Genomic DNA, 26099 nt, shown 5'->3' with positions numbered 1-26099 from the left:
GGAGTAATTACAGTGAGACAAACACTTCAAACAGTGCTCTCTCTCTTTTTCTCTCTCTCTCTCTCTCCATCCTTCCAAAATACCCTGTAACAATTCCCTAGAATTATTTTATTTTATATTCTCAGGACATCATTCTGAACAACTTCTTCCATGGGTCTTCAATCACCACGGAGGGCGAGAATATATCTAAGTCATGCAGTCTACGGGAGGTGCGGGCTGTCATGGATATAGAAGCTGATATTGTGGCAGCGTGAGGGCAGAGACAGAAAGAAGACACTGATTTCTTGAACAACTCACCTACATATAATCGAATCCACAGGAGGGCTCGTACTTTGATCCATCAGGACGCGAAGAATCTTCAAAGCACTCTCAAACACGGAGTTTTACAGTGGGCAGCCAATTTCACAGCCATTATGAAGGCCCCTCGACGACTACAGGAGATTTGTAGAGGAAAGAACAAAGAGTAAAGAGCGACAACAATCGCTTGAAGAAAAAGCAAGCAAAAACTGCTCTCTCTCCAGTCATTTAGATGCTGTTGCCTTTGACAACTGGTTCCATCCAGAGGACGCGACTTTTGTTTGTCCCCAGTGCTCTCCGTTGCTATGCGTATCGAAGGAGCCGTGACGTCACACTTAACAGCCCCATTGTTGTTGGGGTTGGGGGCCAGTTGTGTGTATTTGAATTCGCAAACCGAACGGACTGAACATCATACATGTCCAATGACAAGGAAGCGAATGAGGTCCAAGTAACCCAGGCATGGGAAAACTTGGAAAGGTGACACAGGTGAAAGGAAAATTGGGGAAATATGTCATTGCATTGGTGTAGTGCGCCGAGCCGCCGACGCGGCATGGCCCTGGCGGCTGCTACAGCACCGAAAAGACGAGCGACGACCGTGACGGCACCACAGCCCAAGAGCATGGAACGAGGAACGGACATCGACTTTTATATTCTTGCACTAACACCCCCCCACCACCACCACCACCACCACCACCAGGGGGACCGCCAATACATCATATAGCTGCTGCGGTTGTTTCCTTCCATCTCTGCACTTGTGATTGCTTTGGTGTGAAGGCACTGCTTGTTGATCAAGTCTTGAGACTTTCTACTTTGTATAATGTGCTGGTTTGACAAATCTTCCCCATCTTCGTCTTTGGCTTTTCATCTATTGTGGTGACAGTACTCATCTGTTTCACTTGATAACGCCGCACCTTTTTCCTTTTTGTTACATGTACGCAAACCCTTTCTGTATGCAATTGTAAGGTGATTTCTCTCTCTCTCTCTCTCTCTCTCTCTCTCACGCACGCACTCTCTCTCTCGCGCGCGCGCACGCACTCTCTCTCGCTCTCGTGCACGCACTCTCTCTATCTCGACCGACCGACGTAACATAATTCTCAAATTGACCCTATACTCTTGGCTGGACCCGTGCAACGTTACCATTAATAGGCATTATGCGTACATGTACGGTACACATCTGCACGCACACACAGAGCCAATTAGTCAGTTCTTCAATTTCTAGGAAGTAAGTAATGTGGCTGGTGACCAATTCAACCTATGGGGTTTTGTCAATCACTGACAAAAAAAGACTACTATGTACACAGTTATAATGAGTATGTATGTGTAGAGAGCTGTTGAGTTTTAGAGACTAATATTCTATGTATATATAATACATCATATCCGATCCATGGACAGCATTCTATATACATAATATCTATATAATTATAATATGCCTCCAACCTAATGTATAATATGTACATAGACAATAAGCATTTCAGGACAGTGCCTATGTAGAATGATGGCCTGAAAGAACTGGACACCAAACACATCATGCATATGGGTCCCCAGCAGAACAGGGTATGCATGTGCAAACGTAAAAACACAGGATCACAAAAACACACACAGTGTGCACCAGTTGTCCATCACATGACCTAGCCGCAGCAGAATATCTACATTGTACACCGCCTTGGCATACATGCATGTAGAAGCCGATGGATCACTGGTGTTTACAAATGTTCAGGTAGCTGAAGAGTAGACACTGAGTGATCAAAATCGAGTGCAATAAGCGTATCGCCATCCACCATCAACTGCAATGTAAAGGATGTACGTGATGGCGACGGCAAGACAGAACGCCGGCCTATACACGTACTACAATCAACACTAATCACTAATTCATCATCATCAACATCATCATCATCATCATCATCATGATCACAGTACATGGGTAACAGTATAGTGTTACCCACAGCAGCTGGTACAACACACTTATGGAATAGATCTACATCAAGAGTCTTAGGCACGTCCACTTTAAACTCGAGCCATGATGGCATTCGCAGACTTTCCTCACTTACATCCAACTTCATGATTGACCAATGCGTATCATTGCGGTCGCTCCTTGGTATCACAAACAGAGTATCGTCAGTGCTGCAGATGCTGACCGGCGGCTCCGGCATGCTGAGCGGGTCCAATTTTGCCCATACTGCTCCATCATGTCTGGTATCTAATGAAATAACTTCTAAGAAATGATTGCGCCAGAAGCATACTATTAGAAGCGCTGCCTGGGTTATAAATACATACACAAAAGGTTCGACAGATGTATCCATACTCGTATCTTGTGCTGGGATACAATCACATTGTATTTCTCTAGTACAACAGTTTCCCTGTAGATCTACAACATGGATCTTGGGGATATACCTATCACTGATACTTGCAAAGTACATTTTTTCATTGTGAATGCAAAAGTGATTGCATAACCAAAGGTTTGGGATGTCATTGGCGATTACTCTTGTCCATGCAACCTGAAGACTTTCCTTGAGAGAATGAGTAGACCGGTAGATCATTGCTCTTTCCTCCTCTTCCTGGCACACAATGTAAGCATGCCCATTGTACATGGTACAACGATGGTAACGGTGCCAGCTATCAGGTAGACTGCCACGAAAAGACCACTGCAGAATATCAAAAACAGAAAGGAAAAAAAATGGACGGAGTACATTTTTCAGCATAGCTCTGATCAAGATATGGCATGCGTTTTCAGACAGGGTATGCTACTTGTGAAATACACCACTCCTCACTGCAAGTTGCAACTATACCTAATAGTGAAGAATATTGTGCATTGTGTCTTTTGCACAAAGATAAATAGAGAGTGGAGCAGACGAATGCTAGTTAGGAGGAGGATCCGAGTCATCGCCTGCACTATCGCAGCTTCAGTCATCACTGTCCGAGTTCATGATGGACTGGAGCGCCCCTTAAGCCGATATGCGGCGGCTCGCCGTATCTGAGTGACAGCTAGAGAGACCTAAAGTACGTTCGGTCAATCTAATTGTTTCTGAATCGAAACATGTTTTTCGCGCTCGCGCTTTGAATGTATGCTCCCGTGCCCATACTTACTCAAACACGGCGAGTGAGGTCTTATTCAGTAGGGGAAAACCCCTAGTTTCCCCTCGAAGAGCCACAATCGGCCAAGTTAGATCGTAGTGCATGGCCAGTGAGATATAGTAGTGCGCACTACGAGGACGAGATATCTCGTCCTTGGCCAATCGCGTGGGGGTCTGTAGGACGAGTTATCTCGTCCTTGGCACTGAATGGGTTAAATTTCTATTTCTCAGATTTTAATGAAATACAACAGCCCACCATACTCCACGTCAAATGTTCAAAGGGGTACATGTCCCTCCCCCCCCCCCCCCTCCCCTCCCCTCCCACACACACACACCTAACATTGCCAGACCTAAATCTGTCCTTGCGTTACCTTTGATGTTTGCATCTGGTCTCTTCTTACCTGGGACTTAAGTTGCGGCCGGAGAGACAGCTCATTGTCAGCTCCCTGGATTTCTGCTGCGTGGTCAGAATTGGCAGAGACATGGATTGAAATGGCCTCTTCAGGATCTGCAAGAAAGGAGACAAAATAAGAAATGAAAAAAGAAAGGCAGGAAAACAGATTCAAACCTGAGGCATTTCTCTGCACTGTCCCGATGTCGCTACCACTATTCCGTACTGTGATGATAACATCGCTTTTTTGAGGTACACAACATTCTGAATTCTCTTGCTCGAAAATGCTGTTTGTGACGGATCCAAGTGTTGGCGTTCCTGCCGAGTGACTTGACACTTGACTAACACACGATAGCTGTCTTAAGCATACCAGAAGCACGTCGAACCTTCCACTCGGCAAACCTGCAAGAAAGTACCACTCCTTGCTCAACGTGCTGCTCGTGTGCTCCAGACGGCAGCAGCTGTTGGTCAGCCAAGTGTCAGTTATTCGGCAGAAAGCAGCAGCTGCAACATTCGAAGGTGCCACTTTCTTGAAACTACAATGTAAATGAAAAACGAAGATAATTTGACGGTCGTGTGAAATTCCCATCTGAGCGACATGAGGGAGGCCAGAAAGACACGTGTGTTAAGCCTAGCGAACACACACACACACACACACACCACACGCACGCACGCACGCACACACACACACACACACACACACAATATGTACACGTGTGCACTGTGATGAATCAATGCTTCATCACAGCCATATTGGTGTACTTACGATCAACGTTAACAGAGGTCGAAGTTGCCTTTCTTGCCGCCACACCTAAGAAAGACCGGAAAGGGAAAGACAAAGCATAATTTTACGACTGCAGGGTCACTTGTTTTCCTTATGTCTTAGGTGAGATTCACAGAAGCATTCTTGCAATGCTATGTGCGATACGAAGTGATCTGCGACGCCGCCGTGCGATGCAAACTCACAAATTACCATTCACAGAAGAAGTCAGCGATGCAACGATGCCTTGCTGACGTGCCTCAAAGCTCGGCAATGCAAATGTGTACGTCACTGTGGCATTTGTGTAGTCGGGTACAGCTTGTACAAATCTACAAGCAACTCTTGAACCTTTTCGTACACCTTTGTCGCGAAGGTCAAAACCGTACATCATATCGCATGTCACACGGCAGAAGTTGAGCCAAGCAGTGGCAAGCTCTACTTCTGCGATGGGCCAGTTGTGACGGCTGAGTGAGCTGCGTGCGTTTTGGGAATATCCTGGTTTCAAGGCCGACGCATTGCGGATCACATCGTAAAAATGCTTCCATGAGTACCACATAACAGCGAGTGACGTTGCTGGTGCAAAGATGCATGAGATTCATATGCTCCCTCCCCCCCCCCCCCCCCACACACACACATCACCTTTATAGGGGAATACCCTCCACAGACTTGCTGAAAAGTCTACATGCAGCACAATGGCCTGGAGAAGATCAGTACAAAGGGAGTGTTCAGTACAAAGGGAGGCTTTTCTGAAGGACCACAAGTTCATCAATATATTCACCAAACCGGCCTCCGATTATTCCGATGCGGCAATACGCGCCATTTCTCTTCATTGTGGTCCCAGTGACATTGCCAAAATGATAATATGGCATGTGTGATTTTATACCACGATGTAAATACTGTCACTTGTGCACAATGGTTCGCAACATAGACAGCAGGGCCCAATAGACAAAGTACACGCAACACAACCACAAAACAATGGTATTGAAACTCACCACCAAGAATCTCAGGCAGTGCATTCAAGCATGCTCCGCCTTCATCGAAGACGAGCTTAGTCGCTGCAATCACTGCATGCTCAACATCCGGTTGATCAGCCACAGCAAAAGACAGCTCACCTCGGTCCAAGGATGGAAATCTCCCGGAGAACTCTTCAACCAAGCGTTTCTGGTCATCAGGAGTAATACCTGAACAAGAAAGCAAAGAGTTTCGGACATTTTGCTCCAGACATAAATTTGAAGCATATCAAGGAAACTGTTTGGTTGTGAATACTACTTCGTTCTGTCAAAAGAGTCTCCTAGAAAACTTGTATGCAGACAAACAGACAAACATCATCAAACAAATGCAGACAAACATCATGGACCGAAACATGCCTTTCACCAACCACTTTCCCAGACGACAGCCAGTCGTCTGTTGACTAGTGATGACCTCCCTATCATCATGGAACTAACGCTTAGGAGTTCACTGACTTCCCTATCATCATGGAACTAACGCTTTAATAGGAGTTGACTCGCTGTATATATGGGACTAACGCTTAGGAGTTGACTCGCTGCAATCGGTGCATTCCTAGTATTTTCCTACTGCATCAATCCGTCTTACCTTCGCCACTGCATGCCGTGGGACGGAAATTGAAGACAACTGCTCCGTCCACAGTTGACACTTCGAGAATGTGCAGACCAGCGAGCAGGCTAGATTGATCCTTACAGAACTCCCAGAGCCTTGCATGAGCCTTTGCAGACATCTGTACAAACACTGCTGTGCCTCCGCTCTCGCCGTGTACACTGTCGGCGTGGATACTCTCATCACCAAGGAGATTACAGAGATTACGCACGACACTTTTAACGAAACTCGGGGCCGTGTGATTATATTCACAGTCGATGATGAACTTCACTATAGACGACCTCTGATCTGTTTCAGAATAATAACAGTGTATATGCATGCACAGTGACACATGCACGTTCACGCATGTACACATCCATCAAGTCAGAGACCAAATAAAGAAGAAAATGGGGAAGTTCGACTGAAAGGGGTGATTGTATTTTTCATGCAAGTAAGCATAGAGTAACAGCAATGGATAGCCCTGAAGAGTAAATAGGTAGTGCCATGAAGAAATGAGGGTATTAAGCATCATTAACTTGTGAGTAGAATTATTATTCGCTATTAGTCTAGCACAAAAATTTCAATTTCGTATAAGACCAAGATGCGGCCTTTCCACCTGCACCTTCGATCTGCTCGGCATGTTTACTAGTACGTGCATGAAAAACATGGCGGGATGCGCACAATATCATGTGACACATACTGGATACCATCTCAAGTGTAGAACCGGCAATACAAACGACCGGATGCTCCCATGTACAAGTTTTAGGTAACCTATGCCTCTTTGCCGTTCATATCTGATCACTTGATTACATGGTACTATAGGGCTTGAAAGTGATGACGTCAAAAACGGCCAGGGAGTACTAAGTTGACATCAGATTTCTATTTTGGATCCACTAAGGTGTGACTTTGCTATTGCCTCAGTATGTGGGTGCATAGCAACCCACTCATGTCGTATGCAGGGGTGACTTTTACTTCGCCACCAGTTGCAACCCCGCCCCCAGTAGCCAAATCAGTCAGTTTCACTGGTTACATCACCTTGCTGTGAGTAAGACGGCTTGAAATGTGCTTGGATCCATACAAAAACTGGATCCAAGCGGATCCAATTTTTGAATTTTTGAAATTGTTGCTATGCTGTGACGTAGCACTTTCAAGCCCTATTGTGGAAAATGCTGGCCCACACACATGCACACACTGGCAAACACCCACACGCACACACATGTGCGCACGCGCATACACACACACATACGCACACACACACACACTTACGCACACACACACTTGCGCACACACACACACACTAGCGCACGCACGCACGCACACACACACACGCACACACACACACATACTTGGTCCGTGTCAGCAATATTGTCGCTTAACTTTCGACAATTTGAACTTAGACTTTGGACATGAACGCGTGCACTTGAAGTGATAAAACTTGGTACGATGGACGTTAAGGTATAGAATGACAACTAGCTGCGAGGAATTTATTGTCCAAGGAAGGGTTCCTACTTTTTTCGATCCTCCTCGTCGCTGCTCTCGTCGCTGGCAACAAATATTTTTGCTCGGGATCGACTCTCTTGCTTTTGCAAGCTCATCTCTCTTCCTCTCCGCTGCCTGGCTATTTTCTGAAGAGAAGTCGATCGTGACGGTCGCCTTCTCTATATAGGACTTCGCGTGGGCAGCACGACAGCCTGTATGGTTCACATCAGACGCCGTTCTTTGCAAGATCTTATTTTGAACGACGACGACGCGTACAGTACTTGCAAATCTCCACGATGCGCTGGATACTCCGAGCGTTGAGCTGGAGGTAAGGGAGCTGCGATCTCAGCTTGATGAGCGATCCCTGAGGTGAGCGATCTCGGCCGTTCAGCAAAATGGAGCTGATTCCGAGTAGCCGATTACTTTCTTGTGGCTTACGCTGCTCTTGCCTGCACGGCGTAAAAAGATAATCTATTTTGATGCGGCGCTGTATCAATCTGAATCGCCCACCTGTCGCTCTTGAAATCCACTCGAACTCTAGCTAGACCTTTCAGGTACTAGCAAACTAACTTGCTAACCAAAATTGGGATGAAATGGGCTGCCAAGTAAGCATTGGCGACATATAAACAAAGCTCAAAGATAAGCGACAATATCGCTGACGCGGACCAAGTACACACACACACACACACACACACACACACACACACACACACACACACACATGAAAGGTGGAAAGTGGAGCTCCTAAAGCGGGATGAGTTATGTAAAATGACAGACTATCTGGCATTCGGCAGCTCCCTTATCAAGCAATCACGCAATCATGCTAGCACAGTAATGCTGACCTTTAAACTTCAGTCGTTTGCTGTCACGAATGGCCAGCCTAGTCACAGGAACTAGTTCATATTCAGTGATTTCTGTGATGAACGTGTTCTCGTCGATGAAGCCAGTATCCTTCAAGTACTGCTTGGTCTCTGAAATGCTGCGCTCGTCCCTTGCAGATCCAGTGCCCATGCTGATGAAACAAGGGTGCTTACTCAACTCTCTATGTATATCAGCTGGCGATTTTTCTGCGACAGACGAGAAAGATGCAAAATGGACAAACACACCGAACAAAGTGAAAACCAGTTCACATCAGTCTATACAACGACTGAGAGCCTGGATGGGTTTGAGCACACCCATGCCAAGACAAGCCACCGGCCGCACCAAGAATACATTCACGCCCAGCCTCAAGGTTCTATTCATCAGTGATTGCAGTTTGGTCCATGACAATTGCCATACAACAGGAGCGTGTGTGTTGTCTTTCAGCCTGGTAGGTCTCTGAAAGACATGCTGGTTTGTCTTCATTCACCAGTAATGAGTGCCCCCACCCCTCTCGAGAGGTGTACAGAATGGAGAAGAGAAAGAGGAGGCAAGAGGGATGTTGTGAATGTGATGTTGGTACGAGTGGCGGTCAGTTTATGTAGTCAAATGTTATCTACTCAATGCTCTGTTTGTTTCATGGAGAGGATTATGTGGGAGAGACGGAGCGATGTGTCAGGGACCGCATTGAAGAGCATTACAGAGAAGCAAGAGTGTGCGCAAACAACGAAGCCCTGGGGAGAGCACCACGCATTGCACCAGATGCTACAGCACAAAGCAGGGTGGTGGTGGTGGTGGTGGTGATGGTGGTGGTGGTGGTGGTGGTGGTGGTGGTGGTGGTGGTGGTGGTGGTGGTGGTGGTGGTGGTGGTGGTGGTGGTGGTGGTGATGGTGGTGGTGGTGATGGTGGTTGTGGTGGTGATGGTGGTGGTGGTGGTGGTGGTGGTGGTGGTGGTGGTGGTGGTGGTGGTGGTGGTGGTGATGGTGGTGGTGGTGGTGGTGGTGGTGGTGGTGGTGGTGGTGGTGATGGTGGTGGTGGTGGTGGTGATGGTGGTGATGGTGGTGGTGGTGGTGGTGGTGGTGGTGATGCTGGTGGTGGTGGTGGTGGTGGTGGTGGTGGTGGTGGTGGTGGTGATGCTGGTGGTGGTGGTGGTGGTGGTGGTGGTGGTGATGGTGGTGGTGGTGGTGGTGGTGGTGGTGGTGGTGGTGGTGGTGATGGTGGTGGTGGTGGTGGTGGTGGTGGTGGTGGTGGTGGTGGTGGTGGTGGTGGTGGTGGTGGTGGTGGTGGTGGTGGTGGTGGTGGTGGTAAGATATTATCAATCTGCAAACTATATATGCTGATGCACTAGAGACAGGTACAATTTATTGCTTACCAACTTGGCCGTCCGCACGTGTCACATGACCCTGGTACTTCTCTGCCTCATCTGCACTGTCCTCCGTGTCATCAATGATGATAGTGTAGGACACCAAGTGGTCGATTTCAGTGAATGTCGCTTGCCGTTGTTCTGAGGAAGACCAAAGCAGGAAAATAAAAATTGCATGTATCGGGTGAGACTCAGTTAAAGGCCGAGCTTTCCGCATCCGTAGGAACCCTACCACCCTTCAAGGATCAGAGCAGAACCGGGGTGATAAAAACTGAAAGCAAATTTCTAGTGGACAGCAAATTGCAGAGGGTAGAAAATCACCTTTCACTCCAGTTTATACGTGAGCCATGGCTTAGTGCACATGAAGTACTTACAACATACAAGAACAATGAGAGACCAAAACCTACTCTAAGTGTTTGCAAGTGGGAGAACGCAATCAATGGCACATTGCACATACAGCTACGTGTAAAAAGTAAATAAAAAAAGTAAATTATCGGGTCCGTTCTGGAAGGGAACTCACGACGCCGCTAACACCCGGTAAACCCTAGCGGCAGATGCGCCGCATAATGGTGGAGGTGAGTGGATAAGTTTCACAACCACTGGCAGAAGTGCTGAGAAACCCCATTAGCAGCATTCATGGACCCCTTGTGCCTGACCACAAGTTCCCAGAAGACTAGGTAGCAGCATGGCTGGAAAAACCGCTTCCACAGCTACGTGTAGATTGAATAAAAAAAATCCTTTTTCCACGATAACATTGGCTCGAGATCCGAATTCAAACAAGACATCAGTAGATACTAGCCCCGTGCCTACCTTCTCCCATGTTCTGCATCCTCAGCAGGTCTACGCTCTTAGGCGAGGTTGGCTGTGGTACGTGGATGGGTTTCTTTCTCTTGTCAAGGACGGTCTGTGACGTGCGCATTCGTGCCACATCCTCGGCAGTGTGGACCACCCGTTGACGTTCCGGTGCTGAGAACTCTTTCATCAGGTCTACCACTTTATTACAGTCTTTTTGGCATTCCGGAGAAACTGGAGACCACACACGCATGCGCCACCAAACATACCGGTAGAAGGACAACAAATTCAGTTGTTAATATGCTTGACTAAGACCTGTAGCTTCTTCAGCAGAATGTACAACACCACAAGACACGGCTACGCAGTACAGCCGCTGGTGTTTGGATATCCCGGGAAAGGCCGACTCTCCGTTGGTCCTTGGAATCCAAAACCTTCTGAGATGTGGGCATCTTGCCTCCCACTCGGAGCCCATGCCTATTGTTCCCCACCCCAACGCATCCCAACCCAATGCGTCCCAACACACCGCCCCTTCATCACCTTCCTCTGCCCAACTTCCCCGGCCCAACTTCCCCTGCCCAACTTCTGGTAGGTTCCACATTTCACAATAGAATCAGCTGAAGCCAGGGGAGTTTAGTGGCTTTCCCAAGGTGGCGTTGAGGCTGGAACACCAAGGTCCTCACTTCTTCTTTTCCAAACATGGACGTTTCTCAGATTATCACCAAAGTACTAATGGTATCCAACAGTACGTGCTGTACATGTAATAAAATTCTGTGAGTGTCTCTCAGTCACCTGACTGATAAAATTTCTACTTACCTCCAACATAGGTATCCACTGACTGCATGTCATCTAGGAACTTTGAAAAGTTTGCTTCAGGTTCGGTTCTACGCACTATACTACAGAAAGTGTGGAAAGTCTCAGCTGTACCCCTGCTCAGCATATCTAGCAGTCGGTCATTGTGTTTGGCAGAATCATCTTCTACTCCCATCAATTCCTTCTTCTGCGTATCGGTGAGCAGCCCTTCGGCAAGGCATTCCGTGCGGATCGTGCCACAGCTGAGCGCTGTTTTGAGGCGTGGGATCCACTTGCGGAACACTCGACTTGACCATGGCCCTGTGTTGCCCGCTTGGCTCTGCAAAGTCAACATACATATACACAGCGACACGAGCATGAAATTAAGAACCTACTGGCACACGGGCAGTTCAATTCCGCCTCCGTAGGCAAATAGCCAGCACGCTTCCACTGCAGAAGAAAACTAGCAGCAAATAGCCGGTAGAAACCTGCATGTGTGATTTACGGGAAGCGGTTTGTTAACTAATGCAGAACATCTACACTACACTTTCAGACGTGCCAAACTCTTTTCTCACTGGTGTGATTTGTTTCAATACGCAGTGAAAGTCCAGTATAAACTATAAAATACCCTTGAAAAAGTGTGGCACGCTGCCTAAACAGTACTTTGTGCGCAGGGTGCAGAGCGTCTGCGTATGGCAGAGAGAGGATCCAAGTCGAAAAATATTTTGACTCAAAGTTTCATTGTGTGTTTCGTTTATTTTTTTGTACATGGACATACATACGCTCTTGCTTGCTTTCGCTATAAAAAGGCCAGGTTCGCCCCTTGGAAATTGCTCTGACGATGGGTGACTGGCCCGAAACGTCACTAATTTTTCCAACAAAGAATTTGTAATGCAGCGCCGGCACAGATTGTGAAAAGTAATTGAATAGAGCGGTTGTCAGTTGACAAACCCCCTATTCTTCAAAAATACAGTTGCGTGATGTCTACAACTTTCTTAGTCAAAGTTTCATGCCGAAGCAATCATCAGACAAGTTGACAAACAAGTCGTCTGATGATTGCTACGGCATGACACTTTGAGTCACAAAATTTTCCACTAGGATCCTCTCTCTTCCATAATGTAAATTATCGTGTCCGTCCCCGAAGGGAAATCACGACAGCCGCTAACACCCAGTAAACCATTTTTTAATTTTTTCTCATAGGAACTGTGTGTTGCTCCCTAGGTGGTAGCTGGTTTTTCCCCTGCTGACTTGAATTCTGGATGGCAGTCATGAGACAGTCAAGTGAGAATTTAAGTCGGCAGGAAAAACGCGAGCTCCCACATAGGGAGCAGCACACAATCAGTCCCCAAATATTGCGGGAGTAACGTCAACCTCTTCTTCACAGGCAGAGATATTTCGTAGGAAAGTTATCGGATATGAAGTAATAGTTTTCAGCACCTTGCTTTATAGTATAAAGGGAAAATACGGCTGCCAACATCGAAATCTCATTTCTTGTTCTCTGCTGACTGCCGAATTGAATGGGGTTTGTTCGAGGAAGCTCCCTGCGTCCTATATCCCCTTCGTACGAGGAAGCTCCCTTCATCCTACATCCCCAATCAAATCTGCGCACCTCAGCCAAAGCGCAGCGAGCTCCCCTTACTAGAAAGGGGTTTGTGCAAAACATTCACTGGAAGCGCTGTTTTGCCATGGACGACAATCACGGACAAAACGACATGCTAACAAGCTGTAGTCTTCGGGGTGCTTAATCGAATGATGATGATCCGAGAAGGCTGCAACACGTCACACAACTTTTACTACCAATGGTAGGGAGTTCAATTGAAAACCAATTTCGCGAGTTTCGCATAAAACGCTTGTTGTTGAAACCGGGAAGATGTGAGAAACAACCTGTGAAAATTTGAACTCAAAATTCCAAGGCAATCTAGAGTTATAGTTGATAGAAGATCGGAAAATGGGGGTGAAAATAGTCACAGAAGTAAATGCAAGTACGTATGTGGGCCGTGTGGTTTCCGTCCAGCACTGCACTATCTGGTGCGTACATGGTGATACAGGATGTGTGCATGTATGCAGTGTGCACGCATGCCGCGCGCGCCTACTTGTAAAAGTCACACGTTTTCACCGTCACTGCTTCTACAGTGTGCGCGCAGTTCACTCGATATTTGTTGTCAACCACCAGGAAATCGCCGTAGGCTGGTTTCTGTGATCATTTTCCTTCTATCGTGATAAAGCGCGAGCCTAAATGTTCTAGAATCCTCTTGTTCTAGACTAATTCGAGGCCGTTGAAAACGAAAATCGGGTGTTCCTCGCTAGGCCGAGTACGCATCTGGTCGAAATTAGTACTTCGAAGTGCCTCCGCGCGAAGCGCGGAGGCATTATTGTTGAAAGCAAGGCATGTGTGGCACCATTGGAAAGGTAATGACCTCAGCTATCCAAAAAATAGCATCGACAATGCCGAAAAGGCCGCGGAAGAAGATACTTGGGCCTCGAATTGCATCCCGAACTGCTGCCACGAGGCGCCCATTCACTTTGTACAGGCGAGCTGTGACTGCATTTTTCGCTTTTCGGCGACCGGACCTGAACTCCCTACCATTGGACCACAACCTCATGTCACTATTCAACATTAGACTGGTGATATTCACCACTTACGAATGCACCAGCGAGTAATTCAACTGCATTATCATCATGAAGAAATGCCTCGACCTCTTCAAAAGGGCAAAACACACTCCTACGTCAGTCATCTGGACCCCGTAGTTACGGGCACTTCGGTCTACCGGGCACCCTTTGGGTGAGTTTCAGTGGAGACACTTCTACCCTTTTGTCACTTTTAGTGGATTTATTGACACCACAATTATGCATCTATATCTATGGTCTCTCCCCATCAAAATGTATGTGATTTGGAGTTACGGACAGTTCAACATTACGGGTAGTGTCCGGTCCCAGACCGCCCGGACAAACGAGGTACGAATGTATAAGGCTGATGCAACTGCCGTCACTATTGTAGCAGGGGTCACAGCAATGACTTGCTGACTTGCTGACGGCACGTGCGCCCAGACAAGTGTTAGGTAGGTCATCATCTCCCAAACATTCCCCATACATCCTTTGCCTAGGTATCCTGCACCCCGTATTTCTGTGACACCCTTCGTTACTCTGGCCTGGGTAGCTGCTCGCGCGCCCATATTTGCCATAGCTACCCAGGCAGGCACAGTGGGTGCATTTCATTACGCACTTGAATCGATCCATGAATGGAATCTCGCCGTTCGATTTCATGTCATGAGCACTGGAAGGGTGACAGTAAGGGACCGCCCAGGCTCGAAGCCCACAGGAGGCAGTGATAGGATGCACCGTGCCGTCTTTCTATGTACTACTAGTCCCTTGATCACATGATACAGCATGGACTGTACACTCATACCTCATTTATCCGGGCACTGAAGTTCAGTCTACGGGCCCCCTTTCAGGTGAGCTAAACTACTCCTTTGCTACTTTTATTGGAAATAGTAAGATCACATTTCATATCTTTATGGCCTCTGCCAATCAAAACGTTGGTGATTCGGTGCTACGGGCAGTGCCCAATCCCGATCGCCCTCTAAAATACACAAGGAGTGTGGTCTGATATAGGCTCCACTCTCTACAGACTTCATTTTCGCATTACAATAATTATAAGCTCTAGCATAACGCACTGTGACTCCTGTCATTTATAATTATGTCTCTTACCAGAGAGTTTGGCTGGGGAGGCGTTGCTGAATCTCCTGTTGCCTTCTTGGTAACCGGCTCGCGTCCAGTCAGAGATCGAGCAATGGGCTTGGCAGTTAAGCTCTCTGTTGGCAGCACTGACCGCTGGACTTGCTGCACAGCATGTCCGCCTGGGTGTTTGCCACCAGCTATTGCTTGGCTCCTGGCCAAGGTAGCTGCCCTGGCACCGGCTATGGACATTTGGCGATGTTTTGGCTTTGGGTCTTGATTTAGGGCCGGTCTGACTGTTTCGTACCTATTCGATTCAAAACTAGATGCTAGTGTGGAGACACTAGCAGACCTGGACGAAGCAGCTTGTCCAGGTTTCGGAGAGGGCTTGGGATCAGCTGGGGCAGATGTCGCCGCCTCAGTGCCATCTGGTTGGTTACCGCCAGCCGCTAGTCGTGCGTGGTCACAGAGCGGTGGTCGTGAAGGAGACACAGGATCAGAAGTCACTACCGGCTGCACTCTGTGACCTGTAGTGGGATCCTTAGTTTCCACTGTTCTTGCTGTGTTGTGGGGAGTGACGGGCTTTGGGCGAGTAGGAGGCTGGGGGGCTCGACTGGTTTTCAAAGGTAGACTTTCAGCCGATTTCCCTTCCTGACCGGCTGAATTCAAGGCCGCTATCATTGCAGAGACGCCGGTGGGCTTGGCGGGAGATGCGTGAGTGGCCTGGGGTTTAACAACAGACTTTGGTTTGGGTGCTATGGCTGGCGGAGACCGAGTTGCTTGGCTAGGTGTTGGTGGTGGGTTCCCGGTGAACCGGGCTGGTTGACGTCGAGTTACTTTATTTGCTGCACCTTCATTGCCTGTGTTAGAGAGGACATAGAGAACAGGAAATAGCCGAATCATTTCACAGCCTCGCAAAATGCCTCCTTGCATGCACACACACCCACACCCACACACACCCACACCCACATCCACACCCACACACACACACACACACACACAGTGACAAGCACCTTTGCAAAACTTCAACGCAGGTTGGTGCCATCAATATGCACTGTACAGATATGTAGTAAAGCAACTCAAGGACATGCAGTATTGTCTGTACATGTACAGGCAGGTGTGTAGCTTCTCTATAGTCAGCATAGTCCGGTCAGTACACCAGAAAATGGTCGTCATAGCTACTACATAGTCTTAACAGGTAAAATGGAGGCTATGAGGTTGCCGGTGGCACATGGTCACCACACCACAGATGGCCGAGCTACGCCCCGTATATACAATTCTGTGCGTGTCTCTCAGTCACCTGACTGATAAAGTTTGTACTTACCTCCAACAAAGGTATCCACTGACTGCATGTCATCTAGGAACTTTGAAAAGTTTGCTTTAGGTTCGGTGCTACGCACAATAGTACAGAAAGTGTGGAAAGTCTCAGCTGTACCCCTGCTCAGCATATCTAGCAGTCGGTCATTGTGTTTGGCAGAATCATCTTCTACTCCCATCAATTCCTTCTTCTGCGTATCGGTGAGCAGCCCTTCGGCAAGGCATTCCGTGCGGATCGTGCCACAGCTGAGCGCTGTTTTGAGGCGTGGGATCCACTTGCGGAACACTCGACTTGACCATGGCCCTGTGTTGCCCGCTTGGCTCTGCAAAGTCAACATACATATACACAGCGACACGAGCATGAAATTAAGAACCTACTGGCACACGGGCAGTTCAATTCCGCCTCCGTAGGCAAATAGCCAGCACGCTTCCACTGCAGAAGAAAACTAGCAGCAAATAGCCGGTAGAAACCTGCATGTGTGATTTACGGGAAGCGGTTTGTTAATGCAGAACATCTACACTACACTTTCAGACGTGCCAAACTCTTTTCTCACTGGTGTGATTTGTTTCAATACGCAGTGAAAGTCCAGTATAAACTATAAAATACCCTTGAAAAAGTGTGGCACGCTGCCTAAACAGTACTTTGTGCGCAGGGTGCAGAGCGTCTGCGTATGGCAGAGAGAGGATCCAAGTCGAAAAATATTTTGACTCAAAGTTTCATTGTGTGTTTCGTTTATTTTTTTGTACATAGACATACATACGCTCTTGCTTGCTTTCGCTATAAAAAGGCCAGGTTCGCCCCTTGGAAATTGCTCTGACGATGGGTGACTGGCCCGAAACGTCACTAATTTTTCCAACAAAGAATTTGTAATGCAGCGCCGGCACAGATTGTGAAAAGTAATTGAATAGAGCGGTTGTCAGTTGACAAACCCCCTATTCTTCAAAAATACAGTTGCGTGATGTCTACAACTTTCTTAGTCAAAGTTTCATGCCGAAGCAATCATCAGACAAGTTGACAAACAAGTCGTCTGATGATTGCTACTGCATGACACTTTGAGTCACAAAATTTTCCACTAGGATCCTCTCTCTTCCATAATGTAAATTATCGTGTCCGTCCCCGAAGGGAAATCACGACAGCCGCTAACACCCAGTAAACCATTTTTTAATTTTTTCTCATAGGAACTGTGTGTTGCTCCCTAGGTGGTAGCTGGTTTTTCCCCTGCTGACTTGAATTCTGGATGGCAGTCATGAGACAGTCAAGTGAGAATTTAAGTCGGCAGGAAAAACGCGAGCTCCCACATAGGGAGCAGCACACAATCAGTCCCCAAATATTGCGGGAGTAACGTCAACCTCTTCTTCACAGGCAGAGATATTTCGTACGAAAGTTATCGGATATGAAGTAATAGTTTTCAGCACCTTGCTTTATAGTATAAAGGGAAAATACGGCTGCCAACATCGAAATCTCATTTCTTGTTCTCTGCTGACTGCCGAATTGAATGGGGTTTGTTCGAGGAAGCTCCCTGCGTCCTATATCCCCTTCGTACGAGGAAGCTCCCTTCATCCTACATCCCCAATCAAATCTGCGCACCTCAGCCAAAGCGCAGCGAGCTCCCCTTACTAGAAAGGGGTTTGTGCAAAACATTCACTGGAAGCGCTGTTTTGCCATGGACGACAATCACGGACAAAACGACATGCTAACAAGCTGTAGTCTTCGGGGTGCTTAATCGAATGATGATGATCCGAGAAGGCTGCAACACGTCACACAACTTTTACTACCAATGGTAGGGAGTTCAATTGAAAACCAATTTCGCGAGTTTCGCATAAAACGCTTGTTGTTGAAACCGGGAAGATGTGAGAAACAACCTGTGAAAATTTGAACTCAAAATTCCAAGGCAATCTAGAGTTATAGTTGATAGAAGATCGGAAAATCGGGGTGAAAATAGTCACAGAAGTAAATGCAAGTACGTATGTGGGCCGTGTGGTTTCCGTCCAGCACTGCACTATCTGGTGCGTACATGGTGATACAGGATGTGTGCATGTATGCAGTGTGCACGCATGCTGCGCGCGCCTACTTGTAAAAGTCACACGTTTTCACCGTCACTGCTTCTACAGTGTGCGCGCAGTTCACTCGATATTTGTTGTCAACCACCAGGAAATCGCCGTAGGCTGGTTTCTGTGATCATTTTCCTTCTATCGTGATAAAGCGCGAGCCTAAATGTTCTAGAATCCTCTTGTTTTAGACTAATTCGAGGCCGTTGAAAACGAAAATCGGGTGTTCCTCGCTAGGCCGAGTACGCATCTGGTCGAAATTAGTACTTCGAAGTGCCTCCGCGCGAAGCGCGGAGGCATTATTGTTGAAAGCAAGGCATGTGTGGCACCATTGGAAAGGTAATGACCTCAGCTATCCAAAAAATAGCATCGACAATGCCGAAAAGGCCGCGGAAGAAGATACTTGGGCCTCGAATTGCATCCCGAACTGCTGCCACGAGGCGCCCATTCACTTTGTACAGGCGAGCTGTGACTGCATTTTTCGCTTTTCGGCGACCGGACCTGAACTCCCTACCATTGGACCACAACCTCATGTCACTCTTCAACATTAGACTGGTGATATTCACCACTTACGAATGCACCAGCGAGTAATTCAACTGCATTATCATCATGAAGAAATGCCTCGACCTCTTCAAAAGGGCAAAACACACTCCTACGTCAGTCATCTGGACCCCGTAGTTTTTTTTTTTTTTTTTTTTTTTTTTACGAGAAACCACGAACCTCGAGAACAGAATACTGCATGGTAGAGGTGGTTGCAGACGCAACTGTGGTGGTGAAAACTGGAGCATCTCCGCCGACCTGAGGTCTCGGCTTCAGCGACACTTCAGAGCACCAAAAACTGGGGAGGGGTAGGCACAGGGGGAGGGGAGGGGTTGGGGTACATTTATATAGAGGAAGGAAAAACGGAAAGATGATACATGTGATAGAGGAAGAAAATAAAAAATAAAAATAAAAAAATAAATAAAATAATAAAAAATAAAAATAAATAAAAAAGGGGGGGAGCCAGGGTGCAAGCAGAGAGGGTGTTCAGGGAGTGTTCAGAGGGCATCTGTGGCTGAACGCCAGTCTCGGCTGCGGAGCGACTTGTAGGCGCCTTCCTTGAATGCCTGCATTCCCTTCTGCGTGGGAAGGTTGCGTAGCAGGGCAGATGGGAGACGATTCCAGTCTTGGATCGTGGCATGGGGGAATGATCGGAGAGCACTATTACGGGCTCCGGCGGGCAGTGTCGGTGCTAGTTGGTGCTGGTGCTGGTTCTTTTGCTGGTGGCGAGTGGAGCGCCGGTGCTGGTTTGCAACTGCCCTCGGTGGTGTCATGGTGGTCAGGATTGGGGGACCGTCGATCCAATGCAGCTTGTACAGGAATGTGAGTGCTGCGACTTGACGCCGAACAGTGAGGCTTGGGAGGTATGACCCTGGGCCGATGAGCTTTAGGGCTCGGTGCTGTACCCGGTCCAGCTGGTTCAGGGTAGACTGGGACGCACCCAACCATGAAAGCGGGCAGTACTCAAGTACTAGGCGGACGAAGCCGCGATACACTGCATACTTGGCCTTGCTGTCGAGAATGGGCAGGGCCTTCCTCATGAAGCCAAGACGTTGGTGACCACGGACTGCAACCTGTCGAATGTGGGAGCGAAAGGAGAGGCTCCGATCAAAGAGCACTCCGAGCAATTTCAGCTCCTCCACTTCCTCTATGGCCACCCCATTGAAAGTGGCTGGAGGAATCGGCCAGGGTTGACGGTGATGCGAAATTGTCAAGACTTGCGACTTTGTCGGCTCGAATGCGATCTTCCAGCTCTGGCCCCATTCAGCTAAGGCATCCACAGCAGTCTGGAGGTGCGCTAGGCCAACTGGGAGAGCGGTCAGGGATGGGATGCACTGATAAAGCGTGGTGTCATCTGCATATATGGCGAGCTGGGTTGTGGCTGGGAGGTGGTCCTCCATGTCATTGACATATAGGAGGAACAGAGTGGGGCCCAGTATGCTCCCTTGCGGCACACCTGAGTTACGGGCACTTCGGTCTACCGGGCACCCTTTGGGTGAGTTTCAGTGGAGACACTTCTACCCTTTTGTCACTTTTAGTGGATTTATTGACACCACAATTATGCATCTATATCTATGGTCTCTCCCCATCAAAATGTATGTGATTTGGAGTTACGGACAGTTCAACATTACGGGTAGTGTCCGGTCCCAGACCGCCCGGACAAACGAGGTACGAATGTATAAGGCTGATGCAACTGCCGTCACTATTGTAGCAGGGGTCACAGCAATGACTTGCTGACTTGCTGACGGCACGTGCGCCCAGACAAGTGTTAGGTAGGTCATCATCTCCCAAACATTCCCCATACATCCTTTGCCTAGGTATCCTGCACCCCGTATTTCTGTGACACCCTTCGTTACTCTGGCCTGGGTAGCTGCTCGCGCGCCCATATTTGCCATAGCTACCCAGGCAGGCACAGTGGGTGCATTTCATTACGCACTTGAATCGATCCATGAATGGAATCTCGCCGTTCGATTTCATGTCATGAGCCCTGGAAGGGTGACAGTAAGGGACCGCCCAGGCTCGAAGCCCACAGGAGGCAGTGATACGATGCACCGCGCCGTCTCTCTATTTACTACTAGTCCCTTGATCACATAATACAGCATGGACTGTACACTCATACCTCATTTATCCGGGCTCTGAAGTTCAGTCTACGGGCCCCCTTTCAGGTGAGCTAAACTACTCCTTTGGCACTTTTATTGGAAATAGTAAGATCACATTTCATATCTTTATGGCCTCTCCCAATCAAAACGTTGGTGATTCGGTGCTACGGGCAGTGCCCAATCCCGATCGTCCTCTAAAATACACAAGGAGTGTGGTCTGATATAGGCTCCACTCTCTACAGACTTCATTTTCGCATTACAATAATTATAAGCTCTAGCATAACGCACTGTGACTCCTGTCATTTATAATTATGTCTCTTACCAGAGAGTTTGGCTGGGGAGGCGTTGCTGAATCTCCTGTTGCCTTCTTGGTAACCGGCTCGCGTCCAGTCAGAGATCGAGCAATGGGCTTGGCAGTTAAGCTCTCTGTTGGCAGCACTGACCGCTGGACTTGCTGCACAGCATGTCCGCCTGGGTGTTTGCCACCAGCTATTGCTGGGCTCCTGGCCAAGGTAGCTGCCCTGGCACCGGCTATGGACATTTGGCGATGTTTTGGCTTTGGGTCTTGATTTAGGGCCGGTCTGACTGTTTCGTACCTATTCGATTCAAAACTAGATGCTAGTGTGGAGACACTAGCAGACCTGGACGGAGCAGCTTGTCCAGGTTTCGGAGAGGGCTTGGGATCAGCTGGGGCAGATGTCGCCGCCTCAGTGCCATCTGGTTGGTTACCGCCAGCCGCTAGTCGTGCGTGGTCACAGAGCGGTGGTCGTGAAGGAGACACAGGATCAGAAGTCACTACCGGCTGCACTCTGTGACCTGTAGTGGGATCCTTAGTTTCCACTGTTCTTGCTGTGTTGTGGGGAGTGACGGGCTTTGGGCGAGTAGGAGGCTTGGGGGCTCGACTGGTTTTCAAAGGTAGACTTTCAGCCGATTTCCCTTCCTGACCGGCTGAATTCAAGGCCGCTATCATTGCAGAGACGCCGGTGGGCTTGGCGGGAGATGCGTGAGTGGCCTGGGGTTTAACAACAGACTTTGGTTTGGGTGCTATGGCTGGCGGAGACCGAGTTGCTTGGCTAGGTGTTGGTGGTGGGTTCCCGGTGAACCGGGCTGGTTGACGTCGAGTTACTTTATTTGCTGCACCTTCATTGCCTGTGTTAGAGAGGACATAGAGAACAGGAAATAGCCGAATCATTTCACAGCCTCGCAAAATGCCTCCTTGCATGCACACACACCCACACACACACCCACACCCACACCCACACACACACACACACACACACCCACACACACACACACCGTGACAAGCACCTTTGCAAAACTTCAACGCAGGTTGGTGCCATCAATATGCACTGTACAGATATGTAGTAAAGCAACTCAAGGACATGCAGTATTGTCTGTACATGTACAGGCAGGTGTGGAGCTCCTCTACGCCCCGTATATACAATTCTGTGCGTGTCTCTCAGTCACCTGACTGATAAAGTTTCTACTTACCTCCAACAAAGGTATCCACTGACTGCATGTCATCTAGGAACTTTGAAAAGTTTGCTTTAGGTTCGGTGCTACGCACAATAGTACAGAAAGTGTGGAAAGTCTCAGCTGTACCCCTGCTCAGCATATCTAGCAGTCGGTCATTGTGTTTGGCAGAATTCTTTATCGCCATCAATTCCTTCTTCTACGCATCGGAGATCAACCGCTTGGCACAGCATTCGACACGAATTGCATCGCAGCTGAGTGCTGCTTGGAGGTGTGGGATCCACTTGCGGAACATCTGGCTTGACCATGGCCATGAGTTGACCGCGTAGTTCTGCAATAACAACATACAGAGTGCATACACTAGACCTTGGCGGATAATGCTCGAAAAAATGGGTAGATTCTGCCTTGAAAAGCAGTGAAATTGGCAGAATAATACAAAACTTGTGGCAGGCACTTCACCTTGCCTTGAATTCTGCTCCATTTCTTTATCCACATACCAAACATGCATGAAAGCATCCCGATAAAGTACCAAATTCTCTGAAGACAAAAAAATCTGCCAGCAGTATCTGCCAAGGACTAGCATACCATGAGCTGAGAATCACAGAAGCTGCCAGTAAGGTACGACCAGGGAGTCGTAAAATACCGGTATTTTACAACTCCCTGGCTACAACCAGTACTTAGCAGCATACATGGTGCCATGCAAGTTCTGTTTTTTGTTTGTTTTTGTTTTAGCACTGCCAGAGATCTATGCTGTGTTGATCAAGTGTTCATCGGGGGACGAAACAGCCCTGGCTAGCTGCAGATATATTCATATGGGCTTATTGCTTGCGTTTGGCCACTGCCATTTCAGGGGCCTGGTTGGCTGACGTAGGCCACATTGAAGCATTACTGTTCACTGAAGATAATCAAGAATACCAGATGGCCCTTTGCACGTATTGGCACAAGTTTTAACAGTCCAATGATAGCATGGAGCGGGTACATGTGTGTGTGTGTGTGTGTGTGTGTGTATGTGTGTGTGTATGTGTGCAGTGCGAGTGTGCGAGTGTACGTGTGCATGCAAACATGTGTGTATGTGTGTGTGTGCACGTGCGTGTGATTGCGAGTGTATGTGCGCATGCAAACATGTGTGTATGTGTGTGCACACAGTAAGATGTCTTTGAGACAACATTTTCAGAATTTGGCAAAGCAATGACGTGTGGACAATTCATACCTCTGCTGTAGCCATGACTGCGACAACAAAAAAAGTCACGGACGTCAGTCACCATCTGTTGTACATGTACACACAATAAACCACACCAAAATAGACGTGGCACATCATGAGTGATGTAGAAATGGATAACATTCTTCAGAATGTTTTCAGCGGGTGCAGATTCAAAAAAATCACGGTTCGCGTGAGACTCGGCCAAATGCCCGGTTTTCCGTATCCGCAGGAACGCCACTACCCTCTTGGATCAAGGCGCAGATGCAGTTCCTAAGCGGTGGGACGTGAGTAGATCAGACTTCCAAGCAGGACTTGAACCTGGTACCCTCTGTTTCTCAATCATGGTCTTAGACCATCCCACTATGCCTGCCTGCAGATTCCAAAGAAACCCTAAAATTTTATACGTGTTTCACACTTTTGTTTCTGTGGAGGCATGGTTCTAAGAGCGTGCACTGAGCATTGACAAGAGTGCATCACCCCCAAGAGTAGGCAGCTCACGCATACAGTTTTGTCCCAACAGAATTTCAAGTTGACAGCTTTCTTTTGATGCAATGCTCTTCTGGCCAGACTGATATACGGCGTTTGTACAGCTTATCAAACCATCGAACATTTTTCCTTGTGCTATTTTGTACCAGCTAAGGTCCAGGATATGTCTGATAATCCGCGCACATTGCATCATATTATGACGTCAACTTGAGGAAATTGGCTGCTCTCAACGTCGAGAACGCGCGTCCAGAGTACGAGAAGCATGTCGAGCCCTCCGCTCAGCAAATTTACAAGGAAGCTTCACTCCATTTGCATTGCAACGTGTATCGGGGAGTCCAAACCAGGAGCTCTGGCCCTCCCGGATGGGTTATTCGACCATGCACGGTGAAATAGAAATGCGGAGCTGCTTTTGATTCGCGGGTCGCATTTCTTTGACCGCGACTGTACTGGTACATATACTTCGAAGTAACAGTCCATATATTCCACGCATGCCATGCATAGAAACACTCTGACCAGTAGTCAACGTTCCTCTGTAGACGGAGTTCTTGTAAGACTTTTAATATGATGTACTGTCGTGGACATGGAAAGGGGAGTGAGCCAGCCTTTCGGCCCCCGGGAACTGCAGCTGGCTCGACTCGCCTCTACTGAGTGCGTTCGATTATGCACGCGAATCGATTCATGAATCGATTCGCGAATCGATTCGCGCTATTCACATCACCCCATGTGAATAGAGTGAATGGATTCCGAATCGATTCCAATGCTCATGACATGAAATCGAACGACTTGAATGCGCTTGAATCGATTCATGAATCGATTCAAGTGTGTAATCGAACGCACTCACCGAGTGAAGAGAACCCACACCTATTCACCGTACTTTACTCCCAATCGCAGTACACAAGCAAAATAGTCATTGAGTTGTTGAGACGCTCAAAGGAGTATGAGCCATGCATACCCGTTACCGGTGCTCTGCGGCCAGTTCAGGAAACGAGAACGAACAACAATCCCCAAGAACCGAACAACACTGGCCAACCACTTACCCAGAATCACTGGAACACCATGACAAACGGGGACGATGAACGTCCAGTGGCGAGCGCTCCTGCAGCCAGGAGTCACGGTTTGCTTGAATCCTGGACACGACTTTGAACGTCGTGGGCGGATAGGCTGTACCGGTTCTCTACGTCGTGACGGTATGGAGCAGTCGAATGGAGCCTCCGAGCCACAAGGAAACTTCGATGAAACCCTTTGGCCAACAAACAGATTCTTACACAGCCTGCACCCAAACAAACTTTGACACGAAGCAGCAGACGGCTAAACTAACTGTAACACCACCTCGCTGCCTACAACAACTCGTCTACAGGCTGCCTGTACTGGCGGTAGCATGAAAAACTGAAGAAACTACAGCTAGCGCTGCAGTGAAAATATTTCACCACGAAGCTCCAGTGTGGAAATGGTGCCCGTTTCGCCGAGGTGAGCTAGCTACCGCGTAGATCTACCGCAGCAGCAACAGCAGTGCGTGAGGGTGGCCCTGGCCGGGTCCGGGTACGGGTGGGTAGATCTACGCGGGTCCGTGTTACGTTTTGTGGATGACATGCCTGTATCGGTCATACAACCTCTGTCCGCAGAACTGGCCTGGATGTCCAGACAGTCATGTTGGGGTTGGGGGCCAGTTTGGAGTTCGCAAAACGAACGGACTGAACAGCATACCATACACTAGTCAGAACAACAGATGGCTTGGTCAGTCACTGATCAAGCCATCTGTTGTTCTGACTAGTGACAGTACTGAGTAGTGTGTCACCATGGTCACGGACTAGCTCTCTTGGATTTCTGCCACACAACAGTGTACATACATTATACATACATGTCCAA

The 26099-nt window shown here is 48.1% G+C and overlaps 1 protein-coding gene across 1 annotated transcript; it reads right to left on the bottom strand.

Moving 5' to 3' along the window:
* Positions 1 to 1497: 1497 nt before the first annotated feature.
* Positions 1498 to 26018, bottom strand: LOC135819651 (uncharacterized). Its single transcript, XM_065332899.1, has 15 exons — positions 25271 to 26018; positions 23757 to 23811; positions 22565 to 22877; positions 21396 to 22222; positions 16393 to 16708; positions 15102 to 15928; positions 11418 to 11733; positions 10623 to 10838; positions 9822 to 9953; positions 8434 to 8658; positions 6113 to 6421; positions 5512 to 5700; positions 4526 to 4570; positions 3770 to 3876; positions 1498 to 2939 (listed from the first exon to the last, which is right to left on the bottom strand). The coding sequence occupies exons 3-15, from the start codon at positions 22731 to 22733 to the stop codon at positions 2001 to 2003; spliced, it is 4617 nt and encodes a 1538-aa protein (XP_065188971.1). The 5' UTR covers positions 22734 to 22877; positions 23757 to 23811; positions 25271 to 26018; the 3' UTR covers positions 1498 to 2000.
* Between the last annotated feature and the right edge of the window lie 81 nt (positions 26019 to 26099).

Source organism: Sycon ciliatum, chromosome 6 (assembly GCF_964019385.1).
Source record: "Sycon ciliatum chromosome 6, ocSycCili1.1, whole genome shotgun sequence".
NCBI lineage: Eukaryota > Metazoa > Porifera > Calcarea > Leucosolenida > Sycettidae > Sycon > Sycon ciliatum.
The sequence above is the reverse complement of the archived record's forward strand: the minus strand, read 5'-3'. Positions and strand labels throughout refer to the sequence as shown.

What these genes read in the sequence shown, in the direction of transcription:
- LOC135819651 (XM_065332899.1), bottom strand. Translation starts at nt 22,733, where the DNA reads ATGGCGATAAAGAATTCTGCCAAACACAATGACCGACTGCTAGATATG. An exon ending in AGTGGATACCTTTGTTGGAG is followed by an intron (nt 15,929 to 16,392) that starts GTAAGTACAAAC and finishes TCTCTAACACAG; the next exon opens with GCAATGAAGGTGCAGCAAAT. An exon ending in AGTGGATACCTATGTTGGAG is followed by an intron (nt 10,839 to 11,417) that starts GTAAGTAGAAAT and finishes TGTGGTCTCCAG; the next exon opens with TTTCTCCGGAATGCCAAAAA.